The 16,973-nt window shown below is 46.5% G+C and overlaps 1 protein-coding gene across 2 annotated transcripts; it reads left to right on the top strand.

Annotated features, from left to right (window-relative positions):
* The first annotated feature begins 208 nt into the window (after positions 1 to 208).
* On the top strand, positions 209 to 5,455 carry FCRLB (Fc receptor like B). Of its 2 annotated transcripts, XM_046683760.1 has the most exons (7): positions 209 to 323; positions 414 to 593; positions 892 to 912; positions 1,263 to 1,517; positions 3,137 to 3,403; positions 4,093 to 4,371; positions 4,680 to 5,455. In XM_046683760.1, the coding sequence occupies exons 2-7, from the start codon at positions 437 to 439 to the stop codon at positions 5,096 to 5,098; spliced, it is 1,398 nt and encodes a 465-aa protein (XP_046539716.1). In that variant the 5' UTR covers positions 209 to 323; positions 414 to 436; the 3' UTR covers positions 5,099 to 5,455. The 2 variants fall into 2 exon arrangements, with proteins under 2 accessions (XP_046539716.1, XP_046539717.1); XM_046683761.1 differs by having other exon boundaries at positions 319 to 593.
* Positions 5,456 to 16,973: the final 11,518 nt, after the last annotated feature.

Genomic DNA, 16,973 nt, shown 5'->3' with positions numbered 1-16,973 from the left:
AGCTCTGGAAGTGCTCTGATCAGGAAACCCAAGATCAACCTCACTAGGCCTTACAGGAAATGTCTGTTATCAAGGAATGAGCAGAATAAAGGCCTTGGGTGGACCAGGAGGACATGAAAATGTGTCTTCCTCAACTGAGGCTTACAGGGCTGACTGGAAGGTGGGGAGGAAGTGAAATGGGAGTGGGATGTCGATGGGAGCCTGCGGTGGCAGAGTCACCCGCCACAGCCTGGGGTTCTGTTTGGTTCTCTTGGGCTGCAGAGGGCACAGACTCTGCTCAGCAGGCCTTCTCTACAGGAGTTGAGGCTGGCCTGAGATGTGAGGTGGGTGTAGGGGTGGTAAGTGGGACAATGCCTGGTACTTGGGACACCTAAGTGTTGACACATATCCAGCCTGTCTCCTGCTCTCTCCAGTCCATGATCTTTAGGAATTAGGAATGGGTAGGAGAAGCAGCAATGTCTCTCAGTACTCAATGGTCAGCACTGGCTACCTTCTCTCTCTCCTCCTCCATCCCATGCCGGCACATCTCCAACGTTCTGCAGCTGCTGTAGGGGAGTCTATCATGTGGGCACTGACAGCCCTCCTGCTCCTGGGTGAGTCCTCAACGAGGCAATAGCAGCATAAGGACTTTGGGTGTGGGGAAGAGTGTGAGTCATGGGGGGGTGTGTGTGTGTGTGTTGGGGGGGTATTTAATCCTCAATTCCAAACAGTTAACTATCTATTTTTGGAGGGGTGAGGAGGAGGGGGTTTCTCAGAGCAGGGGAAACTAAAGGCAGAAAAAAACCAGGTCTTGAGATGTGTTGAGTCTTTCCTGTGGTCAAGAGAGCCCCTTTCTTCCCTCTCATCTCCAACATTCTCCTGCTTCTTCCTTCTTTGATTCTTGTTTTGCAGTTCCAAGCAATGGGCAAGCTGGTGAGTCTTCCACATCCCTTATCCCAATTTCTACGACTTCCACTCCAGCCCCACTAAGTGACCTGCTTGTGTACTCACTCCCCACTTCTTGGCTGTTCTGAGATAGTGCCTTTTCCCACTCCTCCTCAATCTTGTGACTCAGTTTGTCCATAGACACTTAGAGATGGGTGCTAACTGAGGGACTGATGATGTGTAGCCCAATGTGGCCTCCCCTGCCTCAGGGATAGGTTAGTAACATGGGCTGGGTCCTCAAAGCTGGAGCTTTCTGAGATTTCCTAACCTTAGACTACATCGTTGGGCACCTCACCTTGATTCTCTTTTCCACACTGCCCCCTCTCACATACCCCCAGCTACTCTGGAGAAGCCCATTTTGTCTCTACACCCACCCTGGACCACAATCTTCAAGGGGGAGCGGGTAACGTTGCGGTGTGATGGGTACCACCCTCTGCTTTTGGAGCTCCGGCCCATCAGCACTCTCTGGTATTTGGGCCACCTACTCCTACCGTCTCACAAGAAGAGCATTGAGGTGCAGACGCCAGGGGTGTATCGGTGCCAGACAAGGGGAGCACCCGTCAGTGACCCCATCCACCTCTCTGTGTCCAATGGTGAGTAGTCTGAGGAAGGGAGGGGCAGCGCCTGTCTCGTCTGGCAATACTGGCCCTCCTGTGGGAGAGGACACTGGGCCACTCCCACCAGGGCAGGAACGGGGGCCTATCTAGAGTCTCTGGAGCAGGCAGGGGCCTGCATGGCACTATGTGAGAGATGTAGTAAGGCTTGCCTGGCCCCAAAGTTCCCTCACCCTCCTGCCACCATGGGCAGCAAATAAATATTTCTGTTTATGAGACTAGTCAGAAGAGCTGAGCCTCTGAGAACCTGCAATACTGGACAGAAAAGTTCGCCAGAGGGCAGAGGGGAAAGGACAGAGAAAAGCAGGAAAAGTGAGGATCCTTGGGCAGGCTGGGTACGGCCATGGGAATTACTCTTGATTGAATGGTGCCTCTCTGTACCTCCCATCAGTAAAATAGGGCAGACAATAATACCTATCTCTTTGATTGTTGTGAAGATTAAAAATGAACTATATCATGCTGTTAAGGAAAAAAGCACCAGTTGAACAGAGCACTTAATCAAAATTTTATTACAGACATGTACACACGTGTGTACACAGGGGTCCATTAAGAAACTGACTCCCTGGGGATACTTAAAGGGTTTCAAAACAGAATAAGAGAAATAACAATTGTTCATTAGGGCCCAGGATTGGCTACTTCATAAGGAATATAATATCTTAGCCTGGTAGGCCACTGTTTGTATTCAGAGTTTAAAGATCATCACTCAGGGTTCAGATTAGCACTTACACGCACTTCCTTTCCACATTCTGGTTTCTGGTTTGGAAATTGATAGTGAATATACATAAGATACTGGTCATAATAGACGGTGATTACTGCTTGCAGAAGTGAGAGTAGCATATAATTGTGGCTTTTACTTGCAGAACTCTTTTTCAATGTAAAACACCTAAAATGGCATCTAGCACATGTTAGGGCTTATGTGTTAGCTCTGATGGTGATGGTGCTGGGGTAAATACTGAGTGCTGTGGCAAGTACCTAAGGCTGTCCCCGGGGTTAGGGAAGTGTCCTGGGGGTTAGGGAAGTTTCCTGGAGGAGATAAGGTCTAAGCCTAGACCCGCAGGACAAGTAGACTTCAACTAAAACAGGTGAAGGGGAGTCTTATTGGCAGGTGCAAAGGCTCTGGGCTCAGAGCAGGGCCAGTTCTTCCAGCAGTTCAGTATGGCTGCACTTAGCCTGCATTAGGAGTGGAAGGTGGGGACAGTAAAGGAGAAATGGGACAGGGGAGAATACTGAGATGATGCTGGAGTGGTGAGCAGGGGCCAGGTCAGGAATGTCCTGATGCCACCCAATGGAGTTTAAACTGCATTGGTGGGCATTATTCTTTGAGGCCAGAACCAAGTCTCAGGCACCTTTGCCTTCTCAGTACCTAATGAAACGCCAATCCCCCTCTTTCCCCACTCACCAACTAATGCGCCCTGCTTTGAGGCTCCTGGGGTGCCTCAGTAAGGCAGGAGTGAGTTGGCGGGAGAGGGGAAGGAGAGTACGGGGCGGGGGGGCGGGGGGGGGGGGGGGGAGAGGGGAAGCATAGAGGTGGGGAATGGGAGACCCCCCAGGGCTGAATTTTCTCTTGGGGTCAGGCCTGTCTGTGGTGTCTGTCGTAGACTGGCTGATCCTGCAAGTGCCCTATGCTGCGGTGTTCGAGGGCGAGCCGCTGGTCCTGCGCTGCCGTGGCTGGTATGACAAAATCGTCTACAAGCTTCACTACTACCACGACGGCCAGGCCGTGCGCTACTTCCACTCCAGCGCCAACTACACAGTGCCGCAGGCGCGCTCCAGCGACAGCGGGCGCTACCAGTGCTCGGGCACCATGCGCATCCCAGTGGAGAGCGCACCCATGTTCTCCTCCAAGGTGGCGGTGACTGTGCAAGGTGGGGGATACGTGGGGCCCCGGAGGGAAGCAAATGAGCACTGGGAAATTCTGGGACAGCGATCAGGTGGGGGTGGAAAGGAGGGGCGGAGATTCAAGTAGCTGCCACGTGTCGGATTTCTTTGCTAGACCGCTGACGCTTTCTCCTCTCCTCCGCAGTGAAGGCACACTTGATCTGCAGCCTGCGTGGGGGCGGGTGTCCCTTCCTCCCGACACACACCCCGGCTCCTTACTCCGGGTGGGCACCCCACATAGGGGGCAGGTCTGTCCACGTCCTAGCCAGAATGGCGGCAGCAGTGGTAGGGGGTTCCCTGTGGGACTGGGGCAAGGGAATGCCTCCTCTGCGTCCCGCGAGGCAGGCGCAGCGACCCCCTTCTAGGCTGGAGAAGGCGAGCTGGGTGTCAGCTGGGATATGACATAAAGTGTCTGGCCTGTTCCCGCCTCTTTCAATCTTTACCCGTCCCTCAGGGACTCGGTCCCCCTGCCCCACATTTCAGAAGGCTTTCCTTCCTCCCTCCCCGCGTACACACAGCCTCCTCCCACTCCTTGGTCCCCTGGGCGGCGAGAAGCCCTCCTGGGAAACCGGAAGGAGAGAGGGGTTGCGGGGCCGAGGACGAGCGGGACTTGGTGCCCCGGGACCCTTGCTCCAGCCTAACGTGCATCGCAGCCACTGGGCCCCCCTCTCCGCAGAGCTGTTCCAGGCGCCGGTGCTGAGGGTGATGGGCCGGGGGGAGCCCCGCGGCGGGGTGGTCGTGCGCTGCGACACGCGCCTGCACCCGCAGAAGCGCGACACGCCGCTGCAGTTCGCCTTCTACAAGTACAGTCGCGCCGTGCGCCGCTTCGACTGGGGCGCCGAGTACACGGTCCCGGAGCCCGAGGTCGAGGAGCTGGAATCGCACTGGTGCGAGGTGGCTACCGCCACCCGCAGCGTCCGGAAACGCAGCCCATGGCTGCAGCTCCCAGGGCGGGGTGAGTGACCGCATGCCCTCCCGCGACGTCCACCCGGGTGGGCAGCCCTGCCTCAGCCTCTTGGCACCGGCGAGTCCTACCCGCACTCCCCCTCCTGTCACCTGCCCCGCCTTCCCATCTCCGCATCCCTGCCCTCTTCACCCGCTTCCGCTGCCTCCCGCCTCTCCCCACGCATTCCTGCCTCCCTGCTCCGCTCCATGGCCCGGTGCCTCTCTCCCATCCACCCACCCGCCCAACTCCTCGCCCCCGCCCCCAGACCGTGGGAGAACGATTGCAGCTGCGCGGTACTCGGCGTGTTGCTTTCACAGGTTCTGTTCTGGAATTGGCATCCACCACCGCCCCCGTCCCACAGGCCGCAGCCTTGGCGCCTGGTAACAAGCCGCTTTCCTTCAGAAAGCCCCCGGTGTCCAGATCGGTCCCATCGGTCACCTCCGTCCCGAACACCACCTCAGCGGGGCTGCAGTTCCCCACGGGCAGAGCCCCCACTGCTGGGCCGCCGGCCTGTGCTCCGCGGCGGACCCCCTTGGAACAATCAGCGGGAGCCCTGAAACCCGACGTGGACCTTCTGCTCCGAGAAATGCAGCTGCTCAAAGGCCTGTTGAGCCGGGTGGTCCTGGAATTAAAGGAGCCACCGGCCTTCCCAGAGCACAGGGAAACAATGGAGACCCTCACTCCCCGCGTTCCTGTGAGCCCGGGAGCACCGGAGACCGCTACTGTGGAGAGCTGAGGTGGGGGAGGCGGCTACTGTCCCCTCTCCAACCTCATTCATTCCTGGTCTCTCCTGCTTCCCATCACCGGTGACCTTTCAAAGCCATCTGTTACATCCCTTTGTCTCGCTGTGGTTTTTAAAGAAGCACGCAAAAAGTGTAGTGGCTGATGATTTCAGTCTTACACAGCATATCTGAGCAGTTTGTAACCACAAGGCCTTCCCTCTGCTCTCTTCCTTCCCCTCACAGAATTCAGTAAGGAAGTAGAAACTTGTTTACCACTTAGAGGTTCACGTTTGGAAGTGAATTTAGTCATCCTTAGCTTTTCATGTAAGCCCACCCAGTACATATCTCAGCACAAGCGATATTTTGGTACTTAAGGTCATTCAGGTAACTGAGCTTTCTAGAACATTTTAGAGTCAAGTTGTAGTTATTCATAATGAATTTAATGTTACTTTAAAAAAGACTTTCGGTTCTATTTCTGATGACTTTATACCCTCAAAGCCCTGGGTTCTTTTTAGTTTTAGAGAGGGAAAGGTATTTGTCTCGGCCTCCCATTCTGAGTCATAAGGGTCAGAGTTTGGTAGACTGGTCCAGATGTGCGTCCTGCCCCACTGTAGCTAGACAGACTCACGGGCTCTGGTAATGGGCCATGCTCATTTTAGTCACAAATTAAATGAGTAGAATTGCTTTGAGGAATCTCTGAAGAAAGTTTAAGACAAATCCTCAAAATTGCTAAATTCTAATTTTTAGCAGTTTTTTTACTTCCCTAAGAGCCATTCCAAGACAAACACACTTAGACACACATGTGCACAGATCTATGTCCCATCCTACATGGAAACTTTAATGTCACTTGAAGAAAAAAAAGCAAGAGACCATTTCAATCGCAATTTCAGGGGGTGCGTCCTACAAGTCCCATTTTCATGGGTCTCCCATCTGCCTACTAGATTGGCTCTCTGCCAGGCTGGTGTGACTTGTTCCCAGGAAGTCTCACTCGCATTGAGTCCGTACCCTTTATCAGTTAAGCTTCATTGTTAAGGTTTAGAACTGATAACTCTATTCTCCCATCCTTTACTTCTGCGTTATAGATATTCAGTCACAACACAATTTCCTGTTTCTTTTTGAGTGATTAACCAGAATAACATCAACATACTTCCTAATTTTCTTCTTAGTATTATCTTCACCATGTTATTATTACAAAGTCACTGAAATTACATACAGAGAGAGGCAGGCAGGTACACACATAAATTGCAATGCAATGTGCTAAGTGCTTTATGAAACACTACGGGAATTCAGAGGAGGAAACTGAATCTTGAAAGAACAGCAAGAATTCACCAAGTAAAAATGTGGAAAAGATTGAGGGTAGGGCATGTAGGCTGAGGCTGCAAAGGCACGGAGGCATAAAAGTTTGTGTTTGTAGAGCTGCAAATAATTGGGAGTGGTTGGAGAATTATGTGTGTTTATGTGTTTGTTGGGGGGTGTATTTTAGGGAGAAGCTGTCAGGAGATGAATGTGGGGAAGTAGAAAGGGATCAGAAATGGAAGTTTTGTTAGGAAGTCCTTTAGCCTGTTGAGTATTTGGGATAGATATTTGGAAGAGTTCCTGGGATGAAGGCATCAATAAGTCTTACTGGAGGAGATGCTGATTTCAAGTTAAAAAAGAAGCACCAAGTAAACTGATCTCAGTGGGTGCCTGCTGCTCCCTGAGAAGGTATGTCCAGGCCCCTGTAGTCCAGTACTAGGGTTCTAGTTTACAAGGTTCTCTGTGACTCTGATTTCCAGCTTTCTAATGCAAGCTCATCTCACTTCTGAGAACTCTCCTCCCAGGAAGACTTCTCTGCTAATTCCCCTCTACTCCAGTGGCCAGGCTGTTTCCCTTCTGATTTTGTTCCCTTGATTTTCTGCCATCCCTGATCCAGACAGGAAGTGACTAGCATTACTACCAAGAGACTTAGTAATCAAAGGATCCCAAGTCATGAAAAAAAAATCAGTTGATCATTTTTTAAGAGAGCAAAACAATGAAATCGCCACTCACAAGAGAGCTGGTATGGCAGGGTCTCCTTCATTTATACCTTGTTAACAGCCACAATATCCTTCTTCCTTTCCTGCCACATGCCTACATTTAGAACTAGGGATGTGGGGGCTGGGGAAGAACAAGGACTTACGAGTGAGAACAAAAATCATTCGTGACTCAATTTTTTTGTGGGTGGAGGGAGAAGAATTGACTTTTGTGCTCTCTAGACTCCGCTGTCTCTAAGCCCCCCAGCTCTCATAGATCATCCTCTGCAATATCTGTTAATGATCTCCCAGAAAAACCTGCACTAAAGAAACATCAGCTTTGCCTCATTCAGCTTCTGTTTGAGGTCCCAACATGCATTTAGAGAATCAGAAGGCTAGCTGGCCCAAGGGAGAATCTCAGAGTTCATTCCCAAGCAGCAAGGATAGCAACAAGGAAAGCAGCAAGGATAGAAACACGCTGGAGAAGCCAGGGGAGGAAGCTGCTTCTCCCTGGTTCTCTGATCAGTTCTGTGGCTCAGACTCAGGCTTCAGACCCTAAACTTACTGATATCCATACGAGATACCAAACAAGGAACCCAAATGTCCTCCAGTAGAAGGGATCCTGGCAAGTTCCATTTGGATCTCAGCCTTTCTCTTTTTTTTTTTAAAGACTGGCACCTGAGCTAACAACTGTTGCCAATCTATTTTTTTTTTCTGCTTTTTCTCCCCAAATCCCCACAGTACATAGTTGTATATTTTAGTTGTGGGTCCTTCTAATTGTGGCACGTGGGACGCCGGCTCAACATGGCCTGATGAGTGGTGCCACGCCCACGCCCAGGATCCGAACCAGCGAAACCCTGGGCCGCACCAGCGGAGCACGTGAACTTAACCACTTGGCCACGGGGCTGGCCCCAGCCTTCCTCTTTCATTCTGTCCTCACTGAGTCTGTTTTTTATATTAGCTTTACTCTATGGAAAGAGGGGAACTCTTTGAGCTCCACACTTATGACTTTTTTCCTAAGAGAGTGAATCAAATCCTCTAAGTTAAAGTCCGAACTCCCTATCATGAGATATGGAGACCATTCATGCTGTACTGCAGCCACACCGACCACTTGCTCTTTCCCCAACACACCAGCCTCGTTCATGTCTCTATGCCTTTGAATGTACTTTTGCCTCATTCTCTATGGGGAACTGCACAATTGTTCTGAGCCCAAACTTCCTCTTCTGCAAAATGAGGGAAATGAATAAAAGTAACCCTACAGGAAGAGACAGACAAATAAACAGACTCGTTCATTATTAGAGGTTTTAAGACAGGGGATGATAAGGTGCTTAGAAGCACAGGGGAGGGGCACTAAGCCCAACATGGGGGTTCAGAAACCACTTCCTGGTGAGATGACATCTGCCAGTTCCTATTGACGAACTATTAGATTGTTTTTAAACTTTTGACATTTTAAATGATGCTGCAGTGAATATCCTTACACCTATATCTTTATCACAAACTTGAATGTATCTGTGGGATAAACTCCTGGAAATAGAATTGCTGAGTCAAAGAATATGTCTTCTTAATTTTAACAGATGTTGTCAAATTATCCCTCAAAGAGGTTTACCAATTTGCACTTCCACTAATTAGCATTGAGAGAGCTTGTCTTTCCTACCCCAGTCAAGAGAACACATCATCATACTTTCATTTCTCAGTTAAACCCAGAGAACCTCTTGACTCTTTATCTACTGTTGACTGTCTCCAATTGGACCAGGATAGCATTACTAACTTTACATCAGGCAGCAGCCCAGCAGTACAGTCCACCCCAGAGTAAATGCCCCTATTTGTAATGTTAACCCATCCACTTTCTGAATTCCTTGCTAACTAGTTTGCAGTTAACTAAGGGAAATGCACTCCTGACGATACTCCCCTATTAAACACGGACTTTGGCTAAGTAGAGCTCTTATTCTAAACCAGATTATCCTAGTTCTTCACCAAATTTCCATGTAGAACAGGTGACACATACTACGGTTAGTCCATATTTGGTTTAGTTTGTTCCCCAGTCATTATACCTGCAATGATAATTGGCTTCAATGCTGACATCCTATTCCTAATAAGAGGCCTCATATAATCATACATCCCTGATTCAGCTAACATCTGAGACTAAAGAATTGGTACAATACACTTTAGTTCTTTTCAGTTCAAAGGAGCCGCTCTCATTACAGTAATGTGGGAGATGACCATTCTCACATCTCTTAACAGTAAATATGCCCCTAATGCAGCATGTTCAATAGCCAAGCTAATTAGCTTTGGACCTAGAGGTGGCAGAGTATAGAGGTTAAGAACTCTGGCTCAAGAGTTAATAGACTTGGGTTCAAATGTCACTTTTGCTACTTACCAGCTGTGTAGTGTAGGGGAGGAAGACAAATCCTCTACCCTCTGAGTCCTTCTGGCTGGGCTATGAATTAAACTGACATGAGACAGGATAACAGGAGAAAATCAAACAAAGCTTTGTAACATGTATACACGAGAGAGACTCAGGAAAACTGAGTAACTCGCCAAAGTGGCAGAAGCTGTTACCTTAAATACTATCTTCAGCTAAAGACAAAGGAGGATGTTGGGGGTGTGGGGAGTCAGTTGTGGGAGATTACCAGAAAAGCACAGTAAACAAGAGTAAGGTTATTAATCGGATTTAAGTCCTGCCTTCCGCATTGATAAGAGCTCTAGGGATAAGGTCATACCCCCTTCTTCCTGGTGCAGAGTCTGGGAGATACCTTTCCAGATGGAGATTTCCCTTGTAAATGTAAATGTCTCTTACAAAGATTAACTTACCCCTCTCCCCCCCCCCCCCCGCCCCACAGTTTCTTAAAAGTACCCAGCCCAAAATAATCCTCATGCCAAAGAGACTCATTTTGGGATGGCCGATTCTGATCTCCCACAGTAGCCTTGGGCAAGATACTTTATCTCTGAAGTTCTGTCTCCTCGTTGTAGGATTGTGGGATGCACCATTAAATAAAACACTAAGAAAGGAAAAATATAACTGAGTAGCCACACAATGTCTTTTAGGCTTAATTAGAAATAGAATTTTTTTTTTTTTTTTTTAGATTTTATTTTATTTTCCTTTTTCTCCCCAAAGCCCCCCGGTACATAGTTGTATATTCTTTATTGTGGGTCCTTCTAGTTGTGGCACGTGGGATGCCGCCTCAGCGTGGTTTGATGAGCAGTGCCACGTCCGCACCCAGGATTCGAACCAACGAAACACTGGGCCGCCTGCAGCAGAGCGCGTGAACTCAACCACTCGGCCACGGGGCCAGCCCCTAGAAATAGAATTTTTTAAAGCCACAAATCACTGTTATACATGCATCAAAAGGAAAATAGAAACAAATTGGGTAAGGTATTCCTAAAAGTTTTTCACTTTCAGAGTCTGACTTTGCTGCATTACTTTTTGACTCAGGTTGATCAATGTGTGTATTTTCCTACTCTTATAAGTTCTTCTTTCCTATGAAAAGCATTAGTAATGCAGCATTTCTTAAAAGAAGCCATAAGAGTAACAGTCACTGTTGCCAGACTGTTAAACTGTATTTACAATTATCTGGAGCCAGCTCACTTTTGATTTCTCCTTCAAGAATGTTGCTAAACACGTCCACCCATTCCACCTCTCCCCGCAACCTACAGTTTCACTATTGTCTCTAGAAATTTCTTCCAAGCTGCTCACACTCATTCTGCAAATTTTGATGCTGGCACTTTAATGTTCATGCTTATGTAAGCAATGAAAACTATGACAAGGCAGCTGTTATAAGATGCATCAGGATTTCAGAGATGTTAAAAGATAGTTTTAAAAAATTTATGTCTTAGAATTAATAAAACATAAAATGTACTCAGAAAGCAAATCTAGGAAAGCAAATTCCAAAATGTCTAGGAAAAAAGTTACATATGACCCTATAGGGAACCAGAGACTACAGGTGGACATCTTTAGAGATGAGTTGGAGGTCCTCGAAAATCTGAAGGGAATTTAAAGACTGTTTAGTTCAACCAAAAAGCCACTTTTTGAGACCTTTCTAAAGTTCTTCTGTCATGTGGCCATGCAACCAGGCTTGACTTTTTGTGCGGACACGGCCCTCATTACCTCCCAAGGACAGCCCACTCTTATTTTTGGACAGCTCTGGCAATTAGAAAGTTCTTGCTTACATAAATGAGCAAAATGATTTTGTTGTAACTTCTACTCACTGTACTTCCTAAGGTTAAGTAGAATAAATCTAATTCTTGGTCCTTTTGTTGGCCCCTCAGACATTTAAAGAGACTGCTTAGGTTACACTTAGGTTTTCTTAAAGATAGACTCTTTTTTGTTTTTGAAGAAGATTGGCCCTGAGCTAACATCTGTTGCCAATCTTCCTCCTCTTTTTTTTTTCCCCTCCCCAAAGCCTCAGTAGATAGTTGTATATGCTAGTTGTAGGTCATGCTAGTTCTTTTATGTGGCACGCTGACACAGCATGGCTTGGAACCCTGAGCCCCCAAAGCGGAGTGTGAGAACGTAACCATTTGGCCACAGGCAGGCCCCTAGACTCTTCTTTTTTTAAACTGTTTTTTCAGTGTTTTCAACTGTTCCTAATTTTGAGTTTCTTCTCCACCCTAGTTTTTCTGAGCACATCTCTAGGAGCTCTATATTTGGTTTAAAACGTGGGGCCCACAATGACTGTTTAGGTGGGTGTGTCCAGGCAGAATAAGGCAGGAAGGCAGGATTTTATTTTTATTTTTTACAATTAAGCAGTTGCACTTGTGACAGGATGTCAAAAGCGATATTTCATGATACAATGGAAGTGAAATTCTGAAGCCAGATTATCTTATGCAGAATTTACAAAGGAAATGGTTAGAGATCTGTTCCTTGACTTTCAGACTTTGAAATCACATCAAGGAGATAAAAAGGGGTCAAGGTATGGAGAGGAGAGAGGATCCGTGAAGACATTTCTTTGTCATGATGTGAGTCTCCATCACAATTCTTCCTCCTAGTGGGGAGATATGGGCAGTTTACCGCCTCTTCATTAAGCCTAATGAGGGAGATGCCCATAGAGTCACCCAAGGAGGTCTGAAATGTGTTCCCTGCAGTTGGAAGACAAAGGGAACTGGGCCTGACTCACGTGTGAGAAAGCTAAAGTGAGCTGCAGCTGTGGGATAGAAGAGCCTGTTTGTGGATTAGCACCAAATACAGAATATCTCAGGGCAAAGCCATATATGAGTATGGATTTCTGTGGTCCATGAAACATAGAGAGCTGGCATGGGGTTGTCTTCATTCCTGTAAAATAAGGCCACCAGGAGGGATAGACAAAGGCACCCAAAGGCTGGATGCAAATCTGGATTCCTAGGAGCTGAGGGAAGAGGTGCAGGCCTTGAGTATAGGAATGCAGGAGAGCAGTCACCAGGGATAAACATTTCCCAACAGACCAGAAAAATGCCTGTGGGAGAAAGAGTTGGCTTTAGCCACCTGCCAAGCTCAGAGAGCAGAAAGCTGCCCAGACAAATAAGAACTCTCTGTTTCCTTACCCATTCTCCCTGCCTTCACTCTTACCTCCAACTTTGGCTTTGGTGAGAAGCAAAGGAAACAGATGCAAATAAGAGGGGGAGGAGATGTGGGGGGTGGCGGTGGGGAGGGGAGCCGGAGTGAGAGTGAAAGAGAGAGAGAGAATCCAACCAAACTCTTTCCCCAAGTCAGGACCTTAGCTGGGTAAGTAGTAGGACGAAGACTTATCTTTGAATAAAGATTGAAGGTCAAATTAATATCTAGAACTGGGCATTCTAATTTATAAATTGGAACTATGCTTGTGACCTAAAGTCATTATGGGATTGTCTATTACCAAGAGAAGCAGAAAAATCATGGATCATCTCAAACTTTAAAGTACATGTGGATCACCCAGAGCTCTTCTGCAAATGCAGATTGCGATTCAGTGGCTCTGGAGTGGGGTCTGAGATTCCGCATTTCTAACAAGTTCCCAAGTGATGCCACTACTGCTGGTTCTCAGGCCACACTTTGAGCAGCAGGGTGCTGGGAACAGGGGAAGATAACCCCATGGAATAAATTTTAAATGGATTATGAAAGATAACAAAAGCTACATTTTGATCTTGCTATGAATTGTTGCTATGAATATGTTGCTTTCAACATACATCAGCCATCTTAATTCCTTAAACATAGCATTATTAATGAATATAGTCTTAATATATACATAAATAAATATAACATTATATATAAACATAATATATAAAAAATAAATATACCATTATTAACGAATATAGTCTTTATTTGAAAAAAGTCATACTGCATGGAAAAATTTCCAGTTTACTCTCAGATGCCACCCTCTCACTCCCTTAGTGGTTATAGACGTGAGGACTGTTTAACAATTTGGTGTGCACTCTTCCAGGCCTTTTATAAAAAAGAAGTTTTAAGTATATTGTTATATTGATCTCTGATGAATGGAATCCACTGTGGCTGGATTAAAGAAATCCAGCTAGGAAGGAATTTATTATACAGTACTTAATGGTTTACAGAATAGTTGAAAGAGACTCTAGTTTGAGTTTCAGCAAAGCCTTCCAGTGTCAGGCCACTAAGGGAGTTGCTGCCTCTTCTATGAAGAGAAAATCGCCAGTCAAGGACCACCCAGCCACTGCTAAGATCCGGGAAACAGCCGTGATAAGGAACAAGCTGCTATTTCGGGCATCAGGACTGTACTTTGTCTGCTATGGTACAAGAAATGGATGCTTGGGGTCCTTCCTCTTAGCACCACAGAGATAGAGCCCGGACACTGGGATCTCGACTGTTGCTGCTACGGAAAAACCAAAAGCCGCCTCTGCCTAGTTTCCAGAAGCAACAGAAGCTGCAGAAAGACAGCCTCTGCTTGACTTTCACCCCCCACATGTTGTCCACGAGGCTTCTCAGTGGCCAGACCTAAGTCGCACCCAGCACCCAGCTGCAAGGAAATCTCAGCCCCTTTTTGCTCTCCGGCCTCTGCAGATCAGAAAGGCACTGGAGAAAGTAGTGAAGTGGATGTTGACTCCACTTCCACAAACAATGAAGGGGTGAGTCCTAGAATTTTACTGCTATAAAGGACCTAGAGATTTAGTTAATTTTAGAGATCAAGAGATTGAGACCCAGAGACTAAACGATTTGTTAGTGATGGGGTAGAGATCAGAGATCGAATACAGGACTTTTGATGTGGAGTTCAGTGTAGCCTAAAGGAAAGCCACTTTCCCAGGAGTCAAGTGATACTGTCCAGCCTCATTAAGCTTATTGCCTGCAAACCCACTCAAGAAATCATTTTCATCTAAGGCACACCTCTTTGCCCCCCAATTTATATTTCTGTAGTTCATTTTGGAAACACAAGTACAGAACCTTATATTTATCTCTTTTGAATTTTGTCTTTGTTGGCTTAATAAGACAATTTTGTGTCCCAGTATAGTCCCTCTCAGCACATGCAAATTAGGTAAGCGTGTCTTCTGTGCCCTAATCCAGATCACTCAAAAAAAAAAAAATGTTGAGTGAAACAGATTAAAGAAATTTGTGTGATGGCTCTTTCTCACTAGAACTCTTTCTCTCTTGATTGCCACTGATCCATTTCTCACCCTTTCAGTGCAATTATTTAACCACTCACCAACCTACTCAATTGTTCTAATATCCAGCCCATATTTCTCACCCTTGTCCACAAGGAAATCTGTCCAAAAGCCAGGGCAAGCACAGATACAGTGGGTGAACATTCCCCCTAATCTGCCTGTCTAGTCATTATGTCAGAAAAAGAACAGGCTGTTAGGGCAGACTATTCTTGGCAAGGTTATGCTGACCCCTAGTGGACGCTGCTTCTTTTTTTTTGTTGTTGCTATCATTCATTTTTTATTGAAGTGTTCTTGACAATACAGCATTATATTAGTTTCCAGTGTACAATATGATTTGCTATTTGTATTTATTGTGAAATGATCACTGTAATAAATCTAGTTAACACCCATCACCATACATAATTACAAAATGTTTTTCTTGTGGTGAGCACTTTTAAGATCTACTCTCTCAGCAATTTTCAAATATACAATACTGTATTATTCACTGTAATCACCATGCTCACTTTAGTTAATAATACTATAGTTAATATCGCTACCTCTTTTTATAAGTGCTTACAAGCCATTCCTTCAGTAACCTGCTTGAGAATATCATTTTGGACTGGAGGCAACCTTACTGATTTGACAGCCTGAAGGTGTAGAAGCAGATGGGGCTTATCCATTTAGTACCCTGGTAGCCCCACTAAGGGATTCTGAGATGCTCTGTGAAAGTGGCTGTGGACACATGAAGCCTGTGAGAGCCATGTAGGAGCCCCTTCCTTCGACAGGGGCTGCAACTCTATGTGGCCGCTGTTAAGGCTGGATGTGGCCGGTGTGACTGAATGCGTGTCTGGAGACAGGTTGTGAAATCTCAGGACAAATCATCCCTTTGGTTACACATATCAGGCACATTTAATGAAACAACCTTATGTCCTGGCCCAAAATCTCTGTGCCTTCGCCCTCACTGCTGTCTATCTTCCCGCCACCCTTTCCAAGCCTTTTCCCCTCATCTCCTTCAACCTGTCAACTCAAATGCCAACTTCTTGGAGAATTCTTGCCAGTTTCTTCCAGCCAAATGAATTTTTTTTTTGTCTGAGCCCCTGAGCATTTTGTTAGTACTGTCAGTTTAACATATGGTTTGGGTATTTGTACCCCTGTCTACATAGCGGAAACTTGACTCTAAGGTCCTCATCTTACTCTGTGCGTACCTCCAGTGCTGAGCAAGAACTAACAAACCAAGATAAAATGTGTGTGTGTGGGGGGGTGTTCTTTAGGGAATTTTTAAAAATTCATCACTTTGGGATCATATAAAAGTGCTTCTATGGAACATCCAAATCTAGTTTTTTTTTTACGCTTTGGGCAATTTCCTCCTGCCAACTTGAATGTTTGTAAATGGCACATTTCTATTTTCAGTTCTCATGGCTGGGGATGAGTAAATTACTGGCAGGAGCGGGCAGTGAAATACTTCTTGGAAGAGATGAGATAGCGAATATGAAACACACTTAGAAGAAGAAGTGGAGTATACTTGGTGGTAAGGAGGGGCAAAGAACATATTTAAAAAGGACTGGAAATATTCTATGGACTGACCAAAAGTTTATAGGATTTCTGTTTATTATGGTTTAAAATCCTTTAGGGAATCTTAGAGTAGGCATTAATTATTACCCTGTCTTTTTTGGATGAGGACACTGAAATTCAGAGGGTTTAACTGGTTTGACCAAGTCATACAACTAATACATGACAGGACCAAAATGTAAGTCTAGGACTTGTGCATACAAATACAGAGCTCTTTGCACTACAACACACTGGACTAAGTTTAGGCAGCAAAAGAGCCCCGAAGGTTGTGACATTGCGAAGGGGGAACTGAGGCCATTCCCTGCATTTTGTTTGTCCAGGGAAGAACGGAGGGAAAGGAGTTCTACAAAATGTAACCCAGCAAATCCCTGCTATGGAGTAGGGAACATCTGTGGTCTCCTTTGCTCCACTCATCTGACTCTTTGTTTATCAGTTTATCCTTAAGTCAAAAAAGGAACTGAGAGCATAACCCAAATCAATAACCAGTTCCTGCCCATGTTTCTCAGAAGGACAGCTGCACAATGTGATGAGCTTGCAAATGTTGCGGGGTGGGGGTGGGGGGTGCAGTTGGGAGTTAGGCAGGGGGAGTTGTTGGGTCAGTTGACCAAGTTGTCCCTACACAAGAAGGGTGCTTCAACTCCATTCAGTCATCTCCGGTCCCAGAGTTTGTGGAGCCGAAGTTATTTTCTCAGAATGTTGACAACTGGTCCTTCTAGGGAAGGAGGACACATCTTTACAAAGACAGACTCTAAACTAATAAACGGCCTTCAGGATG

Source organism: Equus quagga, chromosome 13, assembly GCF_021613505.1.
Source record: "Equus quagga isolate Etosha38 chromosome 13, UCLA_HA_Equagga_1.0, whole genome shotgun sequence".
Classification (NCBI taxonomy): domain Eukaryota; kingdom Metazoa; phylum Chordata; class Mammalia; order Perissodactyla; family Equidae; genus Equus; species Equus quagga.
The sequence above is the reverse complement of the archived record's forward strand: the minus strand, read 5'-3'. Positions and strand labels throughout refer to the sequence as shown.